Source organism: Pararge aegeria, chromosome 8 (genome assembly GCF_905163445.1).
Source record: "Pararge aegeria chromosome 8, ilParAegt1.1, whole genome shotgun sequence".
NCBI lineage: Eukaryota > Metazoa > Arthropoda > Insecta > Lepidoptera > Nymphalidae > Pararge > Pararge aegeria.
Genome location: NC_053187.1, coordinates 18843782 through 18862219, shown reverse-complemented (window position 1 = coordinate 18862219; position 18438 = coordinate 18843782). Strand labels below are relative to the sequence as shown.

The following is an 18438-nucleotide window of genomic DNA, read 5'->3' as shown; positions in this document are numbered from 1 at the left end:
TAAGCTTTTGTTGTGATAGTAGGAAGGGTAGAAGTACTTCGGCCATGCTTGTTGTTATCGTCAAACAGCATTTTTGTGTACAGATCTTAAGGGCTTGGTTGCCGTCTAATAAGGCCGTCTCATGAGGCTTAACACCGATGTTTTCCCAAAACTATTATTATTATTTTATTAGTATTATTACTATTAAGAAATGTAATAGCACCATGTTTTTGGCTTACCTATTTTTTTGATATTTTGAGAAGATAGTATAATTACTATTAGGTAAAACTATTGTAAAGTTGATTGAATTGTTGTAATTATGTTTTTGTTTCTGATTTTTGTATTTTCTTTTTTTTTTGTTCTCGTTTTAATCTGCTATGTATTTAATTAGTGTAATGGCTGTTAACCGTACTAATAGAATTAAAAATAAATAAATAATAAATAAGACATGAAGTAGACTGCAATCAGGTATGGTAGTTATAATACCCCTACCAAATATGATGAATACGATGATTTACGAGATACATATTTAAACAAACTAATATACAACTAAAACAAATGTCTGTTACGTTTTATTTTTAGGGTCGCAAGACTAAAGCATAATAAGTAAAGAAATAGTCTTTTTTTTTGTTTTTGTTTACCAGAACATTAATTGATATTTTAACATCGCAGAACTTTTACATTTTAAATAAGTACAAAGTTAAACGTTTATAACATATTATAGTCCTAACAAATAATTTGCAATAATATACTCTTGCGGCTATATATTGAGATGTAAGCTAGCTTAACATGTTAAATGTATAAACGCTTCATAAGTGCCTGTGATAAGGTCTACATGAGTAAACATTTTTGAATTTTGAATTTTTATTTTTCAATTTATATCAAACTGCACACGGTGTGTAAATTTGATTGAAATCGGCTCAGTAGTTTAGGAGTCTATCGCGGACCAACAACGTTGTGCACCCCAATAAATAAATAAAAACAAAGAAACATTTAAAAATAATCATTTAGTTTTTTGATTTTCCTCAAAAGGATGGCTTTTTGATATACAATGCTTTGGTCTGTCGAATATAAAATTATTACCTAAACCATTCCCGCAAACTTACTAACTTGTAGTTTGAAGTAGGAGGCGTGGCCTCAACACCTAACAGTACCCCATTGGAAAATGTTATAAAATAAGGGTGCGTGGCGTCACTGCCCCACAGTGTAGAATGAGGTGACCGTGGAGTCATACCTCCCAAACCTGCTATACTACTAGTCATGGGTAGAAAAGTTTTATATTTACAGTTCTTTCTAATTATTTACATTTAATTATGTTTAATTTTATATACGCTAGTGTTTAGTGTGGTGGTTTATAATAGTAAATAATCGATTTGTGATCTTTGTGAATACAAGAGGAATTATAGGTGGGTTTTAATTTATTATATTTAAATAATTTTGTGTTTCTGCTGGTTTAACTACCTCGTTGTTCAAGTTGTTGTTGACTTGTTAAACCTGGGTTCCTGGATTAGGCCAAAAAATTGTGTTTAATGGAGTTTTCTGTAAGCAATTCTGAGTACCAACCTGCATGCTTAAATAATTTTAGGTTTAACTACTTCGTTGTTTAAGTTAATGTTGACTGGTTAAACCTGGCACCTGGATAAGGCCAAAAATTGGTGTTTAATGGGTATATGTGTAAACCTGCACGGCTAACATGGGTAGGAGGCAATTTTCTCCCCGGGGAAAGGATAATAATGTATCTTCTCCCAGAGTTTTATCAACTCTGAGCATTGTCGCACAAGTGGAAATAATATCCAAATAAATGTGTAATTATAAACGGGGGTTAACTTCTCCTATTCCATGTCACGTGCTTGAGAACGTGGACACGTTAATTATATCCCCTGTCAGGGGATATGATCGAGGGATATAATTTTATCTCCTGCCTGTGCTAGCTCTACTAGAAGAGAAAAAATTGTGGACTGCCTAGGAGAGCACGATAAGCCGACGGTTTCGGTTGCTATCATTAACATCGGTAATAATCGCCCGCTAACCTGCATTGACATAGTGTGGTGGCTCTAAAACCCTACCCTAAGAGAAAGGCTGACCAACAATGTTAATTGGGTATTGATGACGCTGGTTTTAAAGTGAGACTTCTTTAGGCTCAGTGGAATTAGTAATTGAAGTTACGCCATGCACCTAGATAACTTATTTTTATAACATTTCGTGGAAAAGTGCCATCTATGTGCCTATTTGAATATAGAAATATGTATCAAAAATTACCAGCCTATTAACATTTCACTGCGTTCCTGTCTCATAGAAGAACGGGTTTGTAGAGCATAAACCCACCACACTGCATTCGAGTTGGTGAGCATTAAATAATTAAGTCGGTACTTGAATACGTCAGTGATAATATCCGGGACTGAAGGGTTATTTCCCAACTCCGGGCTGGTATCGAGAATTTTTAACAGTAAAACCCAATTCCTTACAACTATTGACAGTCCTAGACATTGAACTCATGAAATTACTAACCACTAAGAGAACAAGGCAATTTGGGTATTTACGAGAACCAAAGTTATGTTCCGTTATATAGCTACGCGAGGCTACGACGCGGCTTTATCTTTTCGTAGAATCCCGTTTCGTAGATGCGCAGGGAATTTATTTTTTAGGAGTTCGTGAAACGTATTTCTACTCTAGGAATCACCTAAATCAATGCATTCGCATCCGATTAAAGTGATTCCTAGGTTCCGTGAAAACGAGCATTAGTGTATTTAATTTGTTTAAACACTTAAATAAACCTATTCCAAGAGTAGCTTTCACCATCGCATTTCTTCTCCTCGATTTTGTCCGCGTTTGTTCAATTCTTTAGATATTGGATAGATGCAGGTGTTTCTTTTCGGAAATCCACAATATATTATTAATTAAGCTTAATTTTCATAACAAATTATTTAGTTCGTTCGTGCATCTTTGTTTGTTTATTCATCTTTTATACTATACCATTTACGTGATTACGATGAAATAATTGTATCTATTCCCGCAAGGTTTCTGACAAGAAAATGATTAAAAACTTTTTGAAAACAACTGTAATCGCTTTACCATAAACTCTAGCCAGAAATAAGGAATACAGAAATAATAATCGCGCTACGAGTATATCGTCACATTAGAACAACAGTGTTTTGTCACAATTTCAAAATGTTTACTAGCTTTTGCCTGCGACTATGTGAATTCGGAAACTTCGGAATTGGGTCTAAATCTTCACTCGTTCACAACTGTCAATTTTACCTCGGGAACTACTTAAGGAATCGGGATAGTAGGATAGCCTAGCCTATGTTCTTCTTCATGTCGAAGGCTACATGCATGCCAATTTTCATTTAAATCCGTTCATCCGTTTTTTTGTCATTGAGTATGAAATCGCCATATCTTTGTCTACCACCAAGCAGCATAGGGTTGTTACGGTTTGAAGTGTGTGGTTGTCAGTGTAATGACAGGTAAATAAATAAATAAAATAAAATAAAATAGCCATTAATTCCAAAACGTCATTTCATACACACTAATAAACATTTATGCTTTGAAATTTAACAAATAATATATTGAATTGTTAGGTTAGGTATGGTATGACAATAATATTAAATTGAAATTTTGTACTTAAATTATTAATAACTTATGTCACGAGTTTCGGATTGCCTGTTGGCAAAGGCCTCCTAGCTCTCGCCACTGCTTAGTGCTTCCTGTCGTGCGCTACTCTGCGCCAGTTAGGTCCCGCGGTCTGTTTAATGTCGTCTTCCCACCTCCTATATGGTCGGCCTCTATTTCTCTTTCCATCTCGTGGGTACCAGTTTGTGACGACTTTGCTCCATTTTTCCTGTCAATGTCAATCTTACTTAGAATATCAATAACTCTAGTTTGATTTCTAATGTTGTGGCTACTATATCGGTCTTTTATCTTCACTCCTATCATGCTTCTTTCCATCTGTAATGACAGGTACGTGAGGCTTAATTCTGAGTACCGTTTGGTTATAAATATAACAAACCAAATATATCAGTTACGCCTCAGTTTGACGCACAAAAAGCCGCATATTATAATGAAGGTGCGCCTTGCATGCCCAGCAAAGTGTTCACTTTATTAAAATACATTTATTAAATACTTTTGCTAGGTTTATTACCAGGACCGAATTACCGATATAGTTCTTCTAGCCATCAACTCACTTCTATGACATATTTTATATAATTAATGCATCAACAGTGCCATCTATGTGCCTATTTGAATAAAGAAATATTTGACTCTGACTACCATCGGCCCACTACACGGCATGGGTCTCCTCGCACAATATACGGGGTTAAGGCCGTAGTCCATCACGCCCAGTGTGGATTGGTGGACTCCACACACCTTCTAGAACATTATGGAGAACTCTCAGGTATGCAGGTTTCCTCACGATGTTATAATGAATCCTTTATTTGCAACATTTATCTTATTTAAATAAAGTTAATTCCAAGCCACAATCGACCACGAACGCCATGCAAATGTTTCCAAAACTTAAATAAGTTTTCTTCTGAAGCAAGTGATATTTAAATTCCTTAACTGGGCTATCACCGCGTCTTCAACTACATAGTCGCTTCAAAATTCCTATAGCATGTAATATAATAGAACAAATGTTACGGTAGTATAAGTGGAGGGAGGGACGGTGTTGCGAGGGTGGTCGCGTGCAGGTCACGTGCAGGTGGCCACACTTCACGACATTTGTTTGTATTCAAATCGTGTTTACGGAAATATCCCACTTTAATTTGTAATGCAGGTGTAATTTATTATTTTTACGGTATTCGTAACATATGTTGGCTGAATAACATTTTATTGGATGAAAGCGTTCCGGTTCTTATTGGATAGATTATGTTATCGAGTAATTACATATAAATTCCTAGAATTAAGAACATACAGAATCCTCATTCGGCCATTATTGCGTGCAGTGCGTTGTCCAAAAACAGACAGAACGCCCCAAGCACGTCTTACTTCACACCTGCGGAATGTTGCTAACTCAGAAACTTTACCATTTTCCCAATTTTATGGTAAACGTTTAGAACATTACAGGTACAATAATTACTGCAAACTTCTAAATGAGTGCAGTGACTAACCGCCTGTTCGTGAAACACTACTATAACCGAAGTGAAGTGGTTTTTTGTGCTGCAATATTTCTGTATATTTTTAATTCTATGTTTGAGTTGTGTGAAGATAACAATTATACTTTAGGATCATTCTCTACACACTAAATCCCTGTCCTTTTCTTTGATATCCGTGGGGGATTCGGTAATTAATTATATTGATAATAATTATTTTATACTAAGATCTATATTGATAGAAGCGGTAATAGCGGGTTCGATCTCTATCAGTTATGTGCGTTGTAAGCGATTAAATATCACTTTATATAACGGTAAAGGAAAATCATCGTGAAGAATACTACATTCCTAAGAGTTTCCCACATTGATCTCAATGTCGTGTGAAACCGCACTTGGTTAACGTGGACTACGGCCTATACCCTCCCAATTGGCGCAGTGGGCAGAGACCCTGCTTTAAGAGCCAAGGCCGTGGGTTCGATTCCCACAACTGGACAATGTTTGTGTGATGAACATGAATGTTTTTCAGTGTCTGAGTATTTATCTATATGTTATAAGTATTTACGTATTTTATTCATATAATTATTCATCAGTCATCTTAGTACCCATAACACAAGCTACGCTTACTTTGGGGCTAGATGTGTGTATTGTGGTAGTATATTTATTTATTTTAAAATAAAAAAATTCTAAGAAGCGACCTTGGCCCTGTATTAGGTGGGTAAAGGGTTAATAATGTTGATGATGAAGATCTTGTTTAATTTAACAAAATTCGACATTCATTTATTTCAATTTAAGGCCTTTTGAAAAGACGTATCTGTCCGTCTGTAGTGACTCTATCATCATTCATACCATTTATAAAACTCTTCTGGTAAAAGGAATGATGTGGAATGATAATTAATCTTAAGTTTTTGTACAAAAACCTTAGAAATATCATTAATAAAAAGTAGGGATACAAGCATACAAAACAAAGTCATGGTTGTTACGTACCCACGGCATAGCAGCCATTCTATGACTAACCCTTGAGTAGTCATAAGAAGCGGCCGTATGCGGCTATGGGGAATTAATTGTAGGCGCGACCTAGTCTAGGGAGCTTGTGCCGAAAATCAGCCTAGCATAGTTAATAAGTTTAGTTTCAATATAATAATAATTATTAATGTAATTCTTAGACTAAAAAATGTATATTAGTCTTAAAATCTTTTTATTCGGCAACCTGCTGCGACCGAAAATATAAGTTGGTCAATCATACAATATGATAGTCAAAAATAGCAGTAATTACAACGAAATCATTGCGTGAAGTGTAGTGACAAATTAACTTTTTAAGCACCCCTGGCAGGAAATCAGAGACCGGAAGTCGGAAGTGATAAAGTTCAACTGACTTTCCGTAACACATTGCGCACGCGAGGTTTTACTGACTTTACGCTAGGGGTCGTTGGGGTGACACGAAAATTACACTAAGTTAAACATTGTTGAGTATTTTATTTAGGTCGGGATGTATAACAGAAAAGTAAGAATTTTCAAATGAAGTAACTGAAAAGTTAATAGATTTTAGGCAAAGATATAAAAAACATCTACCTTTTTATATATTTATTTTTATATTTTATATTATTACTAGCACTTTCCTAAGCTCTAATAAATTCTATCATAAAAGTTTATCTTCGAGAGATTACATAGATATTCCTAAAAATCATTGGTCGGTTTTAAAATAAAATATGAAAGAAAGCTTATATGTAAAAAAACTCAATATTTCTATTGCACGGTAAAGTTTGAAATATTTGTGTAGTAATAGTAGTATATAGTACAAACTTTTTTTCGTCCATTAGTAACGTCAAAATTTGAGTTAATATTTAAATTTGATCTCAATACATGATTAACAATGTTTTATCTCTTTGTTCCAGATTGACAAGAATGTTTGGCACAGAATTCGAAGACTATTGTGACTTCAACGACAGCATTTGCAGCAATGATTCTGGCATCGATAGATCATACGTGGATCCCATTACGACTCCCAGTTCTGCTTGCAGCACTCCGATGAAACACAACACATCTGATGTAGGAGTTTATTTAACACCTTCTAAGGAAACAAATGTAAGAAGAAAACTATTCAACGATGATCTAGGATACCGCGTTCCCGAACACGTTGAAGATATTAAAGTATTTGAACAATTTCAACCTATAAACAATACATCAACACCAGTAAAATCGAGAGAAAGAAAACCGAAAGACCCAAACAAACCAAAAAGGAAGTACGCGAATGGTAAAAATAGAGTGACAAGATGCAAAAGTCCAACACAAATTCTACGGATTAAAAGGAATAGAAGAATGAAGGCCAATGACAGGGAGAGAAATAGAATGCACATGTTAAATGAAGCTTTAGACAGACTAAGATGTGTGTTACCTACATTTCCTGAAGATACGAAGCTAACAAAAATTGAAACACTTCGCTTTGCTCATAACTACATTTTCGCTTTAAGTCAAACGCTTGAGTCTCTTGATAACATCAGTTCAGGGCAAATGCCACCTGGAGAATACAATGTAAGCTACGAAAAGTTACAAAGTTACACTTTAACTGGAGAAACAAGGATTAACAAAGATGCCTTCAAAGATATATTTTCTCCCAGTAAAACTGATGATAATAGTGGCGACGGTTATAGAAATTTTCAAGGATTTAGCAAACCTTTTCCCAACGGATCCAATTTTTTACAAACAACTGAAGGTGTTCTGATAAATGTTGGAAATGTTACAGTCTCTGTTAATAACACCGGAGGTAATTGTATAACTTCGACTACCGGAAGTGGATTCTTTACCCATCCTTCAAGTTACGGAGATGATATATTCCAGCAAAATTATTACAGTCAACGAACCTATTGTAGCAATAACTACAGTGAAACATATGAGCCTGGAGTTCGAAGCGACTCAAAAGAATATTTCAACCAGAAAAATTATGAAATATTCAAAAGCGCTTTTGAAACAGCTAAAAATAGCAAACAACCGAGCGAGTACACAGCTAATTATAGTAACTTTTCGAATTATAGTCCAAATAACAACGACAAGTATCGTTATGAAAATGATGGATATTATCACAGTAGTAATTATTACTACAACGACCAAAGATGTGTGAGTAGAGAATTTTATAGATGCCCCAGTATTGTAAATGCTCGAATTTAATGTATTTGTATAACTTATTTTGTAGAGTTTATTTTTGTAAAAAGACCTAGTCATTTAGTAAAACTTAAGATATATTTAGAAAATAATTTAGGACAATAATAATTTGCTATGATGGTGTACCAAAGTTTATGAAAATCTAGTCATAACGAAAAAAAATTTAAATAAATTATATTTTTTTTATATTTGTAGTACTTCGTTTTATTTCTAGCCTTTATTTTATATACCTTAGGATCAATAGACATTAAAGCACTGATATTTGAAAACATTTACCCTCTCATTATTAAATGTGGTAAAATGGTTGTATAGTAATGTAATCTTTTGTCTTAATCATTCGGATGTTAAATTATTGAGAATAGATTGAGTGAAACGGTGTACCACTAGCTATTCAAATATATATAAAATAGCTAAAGTAAAAGAAAAATTAATTCGAAAACATTTGTGAGAAAGAAATATTTGCGAGACCGGCAGCATTAGTAAATTAATAAAAATCTTGCTATTATCACAAATAATTTATTTATTAAGTACCTACAATACAATCAAACGTAAGTTTTAATTAAGATGTCAATATTAATGTTTCCTACTATCGCGGCATAAAGTACAAGCGCTCTCTAAAATATATTATTTAAAAAAAGAAAAAGTATAAAATAGCCATTCGTCATTCACTAATCGTATAAAAGAGTTTAAAGTTTTTGATATAAAGAGGTTAACCTTCCTTGCGACCATTTATATTTATGGTATTTAAAGAAAGTACTAAAAAATACCTTTATTAATACATTATGCCACACATTACAATTTGCAACACGTGCTCATTGGATAATAACTTTAGGTGCTACCAGACGATTCTATTACACAGATAACAGAAGTGCCAGGATCAAGCGCGCCATGTATGGCACGACCATGCAATATATCAAATATAGCAAAAATTATTTAACAAGTCTTCAAATTTAATGTTACTTACTCGCCTATACACAGAAAATAATCAATAATAATTCAGTATTATGCATTATCTTTATCATCATATCTCACTCATATCACTACAGGGCACGGGTCTACTCCCACACCTTCAAATCAATCAATCAATCAATTTTTTATTTTGCTTGAATATGGTACATGCAACATGTTTACATACCTAGGTGTTAATTAAATTTTATAAGTATCACATATCCTGCCAAGATTGAATAGGCATCTTCTAGGCAAGCGCGCTCCATCTTAGGCTGCATCATCGCTTACCATCAGGTGTGATTGTAGTCAAGCGCTCGTCTATAAACATAAAAAAAAACCATAAAAAGGGATTAAGGCCGTAGTCCCTCACACTGGCCCAGTGCGAATGTTCTCAAGGTGTGTCCTCCATACACCTTCAAACACCTTCGAAACATCAAAATTTATTATATAGTGCAGGTTTGTTTGAGGGCAGGGAACGCCCTATTTACAATTTAACTTCCGACAAACAAAGAAGGTGGAAGGTATATGGAACAAAACCTCAAAGATATTAGAAAACATCAAGTCAAATCAAGTACTTGAATTAAATGCATGAAATTGCCCTAAATTATCTCATTCAAGCTCCTGACAATTAAAGAGAAGCAGAATATACACTTGATTTACCGCGCGCAAATAATACTAGCAGGAATCATGAATATAAATCAAATTGGAACAATACTTGTTAAAGAGCGAAAAGTTGTGAATAGGCATAGCGCACCCCTGCGCAAACGCATTGTTCTCCAATAATACAATTTTCTTTACCATCAAGTTAAGCAATTCTAATCTCTATTTCATTAGAAATAGGAATTGATACGACTGTATTATTAATGTGAAGTGGTAAATTTTAATAGGGGCACCCGAAGTTTCGTATTTCGTTATTTAATGTTTGCTTTTGAAATTCGTTTCGGTCTATTTTGTTGGGATTTGTATTTGCTTCCATTTGAGACGTCCGAATGACATTGTTATTGGGATTATTGGGTGAATGTAGTTCGTGTTATAATGCAGTATATCACAATGGCATGAGATGTTACGTTTGGTAATAAGAATAACATTGTGGTTGCTCTTGAATCATGTCACTATACTTTGATTGCCTAAATTTAGACAGAATATAATATTATCCGATTCGGATTTAGGTTTCATAATTCGTAGTTTGTAAAGATTTATTTATCCGAAAAGAGATGGAATAAATCCAACATGGTTCCAGGCAAACATCTCTTATAAAACAACACACAGTGTATCCCGTTTGGCGGTAATGGCTTATCGTCCTGGGGCAGTTTTCTTCCGAACTTCAAATAACTATGTATGGTATGCACTCCCAACGATTGAGAGCATTCAACGCGCGTTTACAAGACACCATGCCTTTCATACCAGAGGTACCTCAATAGACAGCTCTACAATCAGAGACAAGTGGAGTTTTAAATGATGACTCATAGACGAAGGTAGTAAATGCTGCATCTCTGACTTTTGTATAAATACTTCATACGGAAATAAAATGCAATTCGCTTGATCGTATAGCGTTAGCGGTACCATGCAGATATCCTCGTTATTGCAATTCTAAAATCCTTCGCACGCCTTTAGCTAGAGCTCGTCTTGGAAATCAAGCTCCGATTACACGTGTTAGGAAATAGGCAATTACAGCACATTATCCCGATGATTATATAAAATATATCAACAAACCATAGTTTGTATATTCATTGATAGTATATTCATAGTGATCAAAGTGGCATCCAGAACTTTACTAGTCTTGAAGTTAATACCTGGTCAACGTCACATATCTTTTTAGCACACGCATGTGTGCTATAAAGATATACAAATCAGCTCATGATATTGTATGTGATAATTTTTTAAACGTAAAATGTGCATTGTTAGTGTACCTAATAAACAAATAAATAAACTGAGGCTACTCGTAAAGTTTTTAAACCTTTTTTATTGATTCTTTATGGCTATTTTTGTTTTATATCGAGGGGGTTATAGCCCAGTGGGTAGGAGGACTTCACTTTCGGGGAGCCGAGTTCGAATCCCAGCACACCTTTTTTTCTGAGTTATGTGCGTATTAAGTAATTAAAATATCACTGGCTTGAACGGTGAAGGACAACCTCGTAAGGAAACCTGTATGCCTGAGAGCTCTCCATGGTGTTCCCAAAGGCGTGTGGAGTCCACCAATCCGTACTGGGCTAGCGTGGTGGACAACGGCCTTAACCCCTCCTCATTGCGGGAGGAGCCCGTGCCCTGTAATGGACCTGTAATGGGTTGATGATAAATAAATAAATAAATATACTACGACAATACACACATCGCCATCTAGCCCCAAAGTAATCGTAGCTTGTGATATGGTTACTCAGATGGTTGATTAATATTTTAATGAATACATACATACTTATATTATAACATATAAACACCCAGATACTGAAAAACATTTATGTTCATCACACAAACATTTTTCCTGTTGTGGGATCGAACCCACGGCCTTAGACCCAGAAAGCAGGGTCGCTGCCCACTGCGCCAATGGCCCGTCCAAAATGATGATGATGATGACTAATATGGCCATAAAAATAAAGTAGTCAGCAAAAACTCAGCGAGAATTTGGTTGGGAGAGATAAAAAGTTTGAAAATATAAATTAAACGAAAACAAGAGACGCACATAATGTAAGTCTGCTCCGAGCCAGACCGAAAAATGTAGCTTTTCAAATTACCTACTTAATTTAAAACGATATGAATCTGTATTCGCGTTACCGTTATGGTTATGTGTATTTAATTCCCACAAATTATTAGCCGAATATTAAACGTCATACTTACTTACCCTCCCCTGCGACATCGGCGATCCCGGTCGGTAATCCCGCACATTTGGGTGAAATCCATTAGTTACCCCGCGGATTTAGTACACCTTGTAAATATTCATTATTGGAAATGACATTATCTGTGAAATTGTTCTTTTTTTTTATTCTACTAGAAGTGAGCCCTTGAATACACTGTCACCTGGTTGCGGTGGCGTGCATAGAGGGTATGCACGTGCTAAGAAAATATAAAGAATGGAAAGCCATGGTAGTCAGATATTCCTTTAATACCCACAATGTTCAGGATGGCACTTAGATCTTTCATTAATTAACAGTATTATTGAAGCTAAATACCTAGTTTCTTATATTAAAGTATTCATTTTATAAAAGACATCATTAAAGCCCACCAACCTGCTTTAGAGCAGTGTTGTGGGTCTGTACTCTATAAACCTGACTTCCCAAGGAGTGAAATAAAACAACTGGACTGACTCTAATACTGTATATTAAACTTCTCTATTATTCATATTACTTGTTACCTTCAAATGACTCTACTACCAGTTCGGAATGCTGTCTTCGGCAGAGAAGACCACTGGCAAGAAACTCTACCGTTGCTCTTTTATTCAATCAATTAAAACAACTTATAAACACAATTACAACATTGTCATATGTAATAACGCTAGGCCCTTTGATACAAGACAGGTCGAACATAACTACTATTATCACTTATATCAGGACTTTTGGAACAAGTTGTTTGTATAGAGCAACCTCTGCTACATAAACTGTCGGTATAAAGTTATGCTAGGGCTCCATATATGATACCTAAATAAACCAAAGGATGAGATATACTTATCTAATGCAACATCAGGTACAACCATAGTACCAACAACTTTTAACAACTCCATCACCAGTACATACGACTTGTTTCGCCACAACAATATTTCTTTAAGTGTATCGTTTCCATTATAAATCATCTCAACCCAATTTGTAACGTTCTATCCACAATACTTTACTTAATCTCCTTTTCTTAATTAATTCATTTTTAAATCCGTCCTCACTTTTCTTTGCCGCCAATCTAACTTGTCAAACTCGCGTCTCCCGCCATAGATCCTATACTTTTATTTGACAGTCTAATAAAGTCCATTATTCTATTTTCAATACATTATCAATGAGTATACAAACTATGATTTGTTGATATATTTAATATAATCATCGGGTTTATCATAGATAAAGTGCTGTAAATCCCTATTTCCTAACACGGCCATTCTGACAAGTACTTCGTTCTCGAAGTACATAGGGTTATTCTTTTTAGGTATATGTATTGTATCATAAGTCTTTAGGTTCAAAGAACATCCTTATAAGTACATCATCTTATGTACACCTCTATAACATTAGTTCAAATGGTATATAAGCATAAAAAATCATCAAATCAGTTACATTCTGTATACACTTTTATCAATAAACTGTAAACAATATTTTATCCAAAGATAGGCATAATCATAACATTTTATAATTAAAGTGAAAGAGACCAAAAACATTTTCATTAAAATTCCACACCATTTAACATATTACAACAATATAATACTTCTAATAAAGTAAAATGATTAATTTTCAACAATGTAAATCAAAAATACTCATTTTCATTTATCTTGTACATTTTAACATGTACAATCACAATCCAAATATTTCCATCTCAATATAAATCTCAAAAAAATTTATCCTTTTGCCTCCAGTCCAACTTTATCAAAATATCCACACAGGTAATTGTATTTCCCATCAATTCTGTCATTGACATTGTTAGTCTCATTTAGTCACAGATGCAATCGGTACAGTCTAATAGTCAAACCAATATATACCAAAACACCAACACCCACTGGTGATATCAACAACATCATCACTCTCAAGTGATATCAATAACGTCATCACCCACTGGGGATATCAACAACATCATCACTCTCAAGTGATATCAATAACATCATCACCCACTGGTGATATCAACAACATCATCACTCTCAAGTGATATCAATAACATCATCACCCACTGGTGATATTCATATTTTTTCCACTGTCCAAGTCAAGTAATATATAAGATAAATATAAATAAATTAATATAAAAACGCTAAGATGGAATTATTTCTATTAGTTTACATCTTTTTTTTTTTATCATCTCATCATAAAAGCCAAGGTTTATGTTTAATTGTTATTTCTATTATTCAAAGATTATTTCAATCTAAACATCAATTAAACCACCTGTTTAACAGAATATAATCTAATTATTTATAATGCAACTAATATATTTTCCTTTGCAGCAGCAACATTATTTAGTTTATACATAATTGTATTTTATTTATATCATTTTTAAGAACTTCTCTCAACATCATACTGAAAGATCTCTAACCTAACCTAACCCACAACATTTAAGCTGACTCCTAATACTTTTCTTCACACAACCCAACATATAAACTATTTCATTTAGCTATTCAGTAGTAATTTTCCCTATATGTATTGTTCTGATACATAATCATATTCTATTCTATTCTACCAACAAAATTTTTTTTTTTGTTTTGTTTTGTTTTGTTTTATGTGTATTCTTTTATATGTTCTGAATAATTTACATAATCTCTCCTATCTCGGCTTTCCTGACAAGTACTTCGATCTCGAAGTACATAGAAAAGTTCCTTAATAAAAGTTAACAGCTCAGCTAACCTGACTAGGTAATTATTGAAAACTGAGCACACAAACATAAATTAAAAATTAACACACATTCAATTTGGCTAACCTGACTAGTTGCTTAAATTAAACTTGAAAGCTTGTATGTAATAAATAAGAATTATAAGAAAAATCTATTACACATTACGTTCGGCTAACCTGACCAGTTAATTTATTTTAACCTGGACAGACTAATAAAATAAAACCTAACATAAATTCTATTTGTCTAACCAGACTGGTTAAATAAAACTTGATAATTCAAATTTATCAAACTTATTACACATTCTGTTTGGCCAACTTGACTTGTTGGTTTTCACAAACAAACTTAAATCAATTATATTTTGGACTTAATCATTTCAGCAAAATATACAAAGAGCCACTAGTCCATATCAGTTTCAGGTAATAAGTACTATCTTTCAAAAGTAGAAATCACAAAAAGATAAAATAAATAAAAATATCACATCAATTGGTTCCCCAAACCACATATCCTTTAATGGAATTTTACCAAGTCTGGTGCTCTGTCTCCAGAGTGTTTCTGTTTTAGCACATACCAGCAATTAGTTGAGACATTATCAAAAACATCAAACCATGTACTATGTCCACATTTGCCGGGATGGTTATTAATTGGTTCCCCGGACCACATATCCTTAAATAGAATTTCAACAAGCATGGTGCTTTGTCTCCAGAGTGTTTCTGTTTTAGCACATAGCAGCAAAAAGTTGAGGCATCATCAAAAACATCAAATTCTTTATTATGTCCACATTTGACGGGATGGTTCTAAAAAAAGTAAATCTGCATTAGAGAAAGGCATAAATTGGACATGAATAGGATCCCACTTCTGATGCTAAGAAAATATAAAGAATGGAAAGCCATGGTAGTCAGATATTCCTTTAATACCCACAATGTTCAGGATGGCACTTAGATCTTTCATTAATTAACAGTATTATTGAAGCTAAATACCTAGTTTCTTATATTAAAGTATTCATTTTATAAAAGACATCATTAAAGCCCACCAACCTGCTTTAGAGCAGTGTTGTGGGTCTGTACTCTATAAACCTGACTTCCCAAGGAGTGAAATAAAACAACTGGACTGACTCTAATACTGTATATTAAACTTCTCTATTATTCATATTACTTGTTACCTTCAAATGACTCTACTACCAGTTCGGAATGCTGTCTTCGGCAGAGAAGACCACTGGCAAGAAACTCTACCGTTGCTCTTTTATTCAATCAATTAAAACAACTTATAAACACAATTACAACATTGTCATATGTAATAACGCTAGGCCCTTTGATACAAGACAGGTCGAACATAACTACTATTATCACTTATATCAGGACTTTTGGAACAAGTTGTTTGTATAGAGCAACCTCTGCTACATAAACTGTCGGTATAAAGTTATGCTAGGGCTCCATATATGATACCTAAATAAACCAAAGGATGAGATATACTTATCTAATGCAACATCAGGTACAACCATAGTACCAACAACTTTTAACAACTCCATCACCAGTACATACGACTTGTTTCGCCACAACAATATTTCTTTAAGTGTATCGTTTCCATTATAAATCATCTCAACCCAATTTGTAACGTTCTATCCACAATACTTTACTTAATCTCCTTTTCTTAATTAATTCATTTTTAAATCCGTCCTCACTTTTCTTTGCCGCCAATCTAACTTGTCAAACTCGCGTCTCCCGCCATAGATCCTATACTTTTATTTGACAGTCTAATAAAGTCCATTATTCTATTTTCAATACATTATCAATGAGTATACAAACTATGATTTGTTGATATATTTAATATAATCATCGGGTTTATCATAGATAAAGTGCTGTAATTCCCTATTTCCTAACACACGCCACTGCCTGGTGGTCAGTGATGATGCAGTCTAAGATGGTAGCTGGCTAACTTTACCACACAAATATTTGTGTTATCTTATTACCAAGCCATACCTGAGGCAATTCATTCAAATTTATTCAGATTCCACTTATGAGGAAGGCTGTCACGTTTTCTAACTAGGCCATAACAGTATGGCCTAGTTAGATATACGTTGACGTGTCTGAGTTTATTTTTAGAATCTAAAATAAAATCAATAAAGAACGTAATTCACTTTTCAAAAAACCAATTCAAACAGAGCCACATGTTTGATATATCCTGTGTCCATTACTGCCCTCCGGCTAATTGATTACCAGTTTGTCTGTTTGTTCCCCTTAATGCCCGGCAGCCGACTCCCTGAACGACCCCGCGGGCATTGCTAGTATTTGCTTACTTTGAGCTAATATTGTCTGTTTGTTTAAACTTGTTTAAACTTTTTTGTAACGGTGCTTTTTGTCTAGATTGTTACGCCGCAAATTGAGATGACAAGCTGAATATTTATCAAATTTAAATTTTAAATTTATTCATCATAATTAAGTCATCAGTTTTGTGTGGCGGAGGCTTCGGCCGTGGCTATAGACGACTCTACTGGAAAGCTAATCGCTAGCTTCCAAGCGATTTAGCTTTCCAGTACGATGTCGCGTAGAAATCGTTTAGGGGTAGGAATTAGGGTGTTAATTTGATATAATAGCCACTATTAGCCCGCTACTATCTTAGGCTGCATCATCACGTACCATTGGTGTGATTGCAGTCAAGGGCTAGTAAGCCAGCCTATACCCAGCCTATACCCAGCCTATACCCAGCCTATAGCCTATAACCAGCACTTTACAAAGACGTTAATACGTTAATACGGCTTTAAACGTTTAATAATCTATATATATATATATATAAATGTTATGTTGGTTTGTGTACGATTCAAAAACTCAAAAAGTTCTGCACCGATGGGGCTGAAATTTTAGCATGATATATAATACTCACCAAGGATTGTTTTTATCTATTTTTCTCTACCATTCAACCACAATGTGCCACAGCAAAGCGTGGCAGGGTACAGCTAGTATCCCTAATCCTAGCAATATTATAAATGTCAATGTAATTTTGTTTGTTACGCTTTCACGCAAAAACTACTAAACCGATCCTCATGAAACTTTGTACACATATTCTTGGAAGTGTTAGAAGTAATATAGGATACTTTTTATCCCGACATTAAGCTCGGTTCCTTTGGTAGAGGGCATGAGTGTTTGACGATTTTACACCATAACTCCAACAAATTATAACCGATTGAAATAATTATTTTTTTACTATAGAGGTTAGATTATGTGTTTAATTTTGCCCAAACTGTGGTTGGAGATAGATGACAAAACTCCTCAGCGGACAGCAGCAAACCCCTCATTTAAGGCTTAGCGATACTGAATACTTTATTTTTTTGTCGATTTACAGCTAAATTTAATGCCACATTAAAAAACAAAATCAAACACAGACGATGTAGCGGGCAACAGTTAGCTATAATATAAATATACTACGACAATACACACATCGCCATCTAGCAAGGTACTTTTTTTTATACTTTTTTTTTAGTTTTTTTTTTTGCGCGTGACTATAATCACACCTGATGGTAAGCGATGATACAGCCTAAGGTGTAGCGCGCTTGCATAGAAGATGCCTATTCACTCTTGATTTGAAGGTACTCATATTGTAGGTACTGGGGAAAATGGAAGCTGGAAGGCCATTCCAGATCCTAGCGGTGCGGATCAGAAACGAAGATGCGAAGCGCTTCGTACGCGTCCGCGGTATATCGACCACGTAAGGACTAGGTACTAAGATAACTGATGAATAATTTTATGAATGATATACATAAATACTTATAAAATACAAA

At 34.4% G+C, this 18438-nt stretch overlaps 1 protein-coding gene across 1 annotated transcript; it reads left to right on the top strand.

Annotated features, from left to right (window-relative positions):
* The first annotated feature begins 6965 nt into the window (after positions 1-6965).
* On the top strand, positions 6966-8225 carry LOC120626036 (basic helix-loop-helix neural transcription factor TAP). The gene has a single exon (XM_039893316.1). The coding sequence runs from the start codon at positions 6966-6968 to the stop codon at positions 8223-8225; it is 1260 nt and encodes a 419-aa protein (XP_039749250.1).
* The last annotated feature ends 10213 nt before the right edge of the window (positions 8226-18438 follow it).

What these genes read in the sequence shown, in the direction of transcription:
- LOC120626036 (XM_039893316.1), top strand. Translation starts at nt 6,966, where the DNA reads ATGTTTGGCACAGAATTCGAAGACTATTGTGACTTCAACGACAGCATT.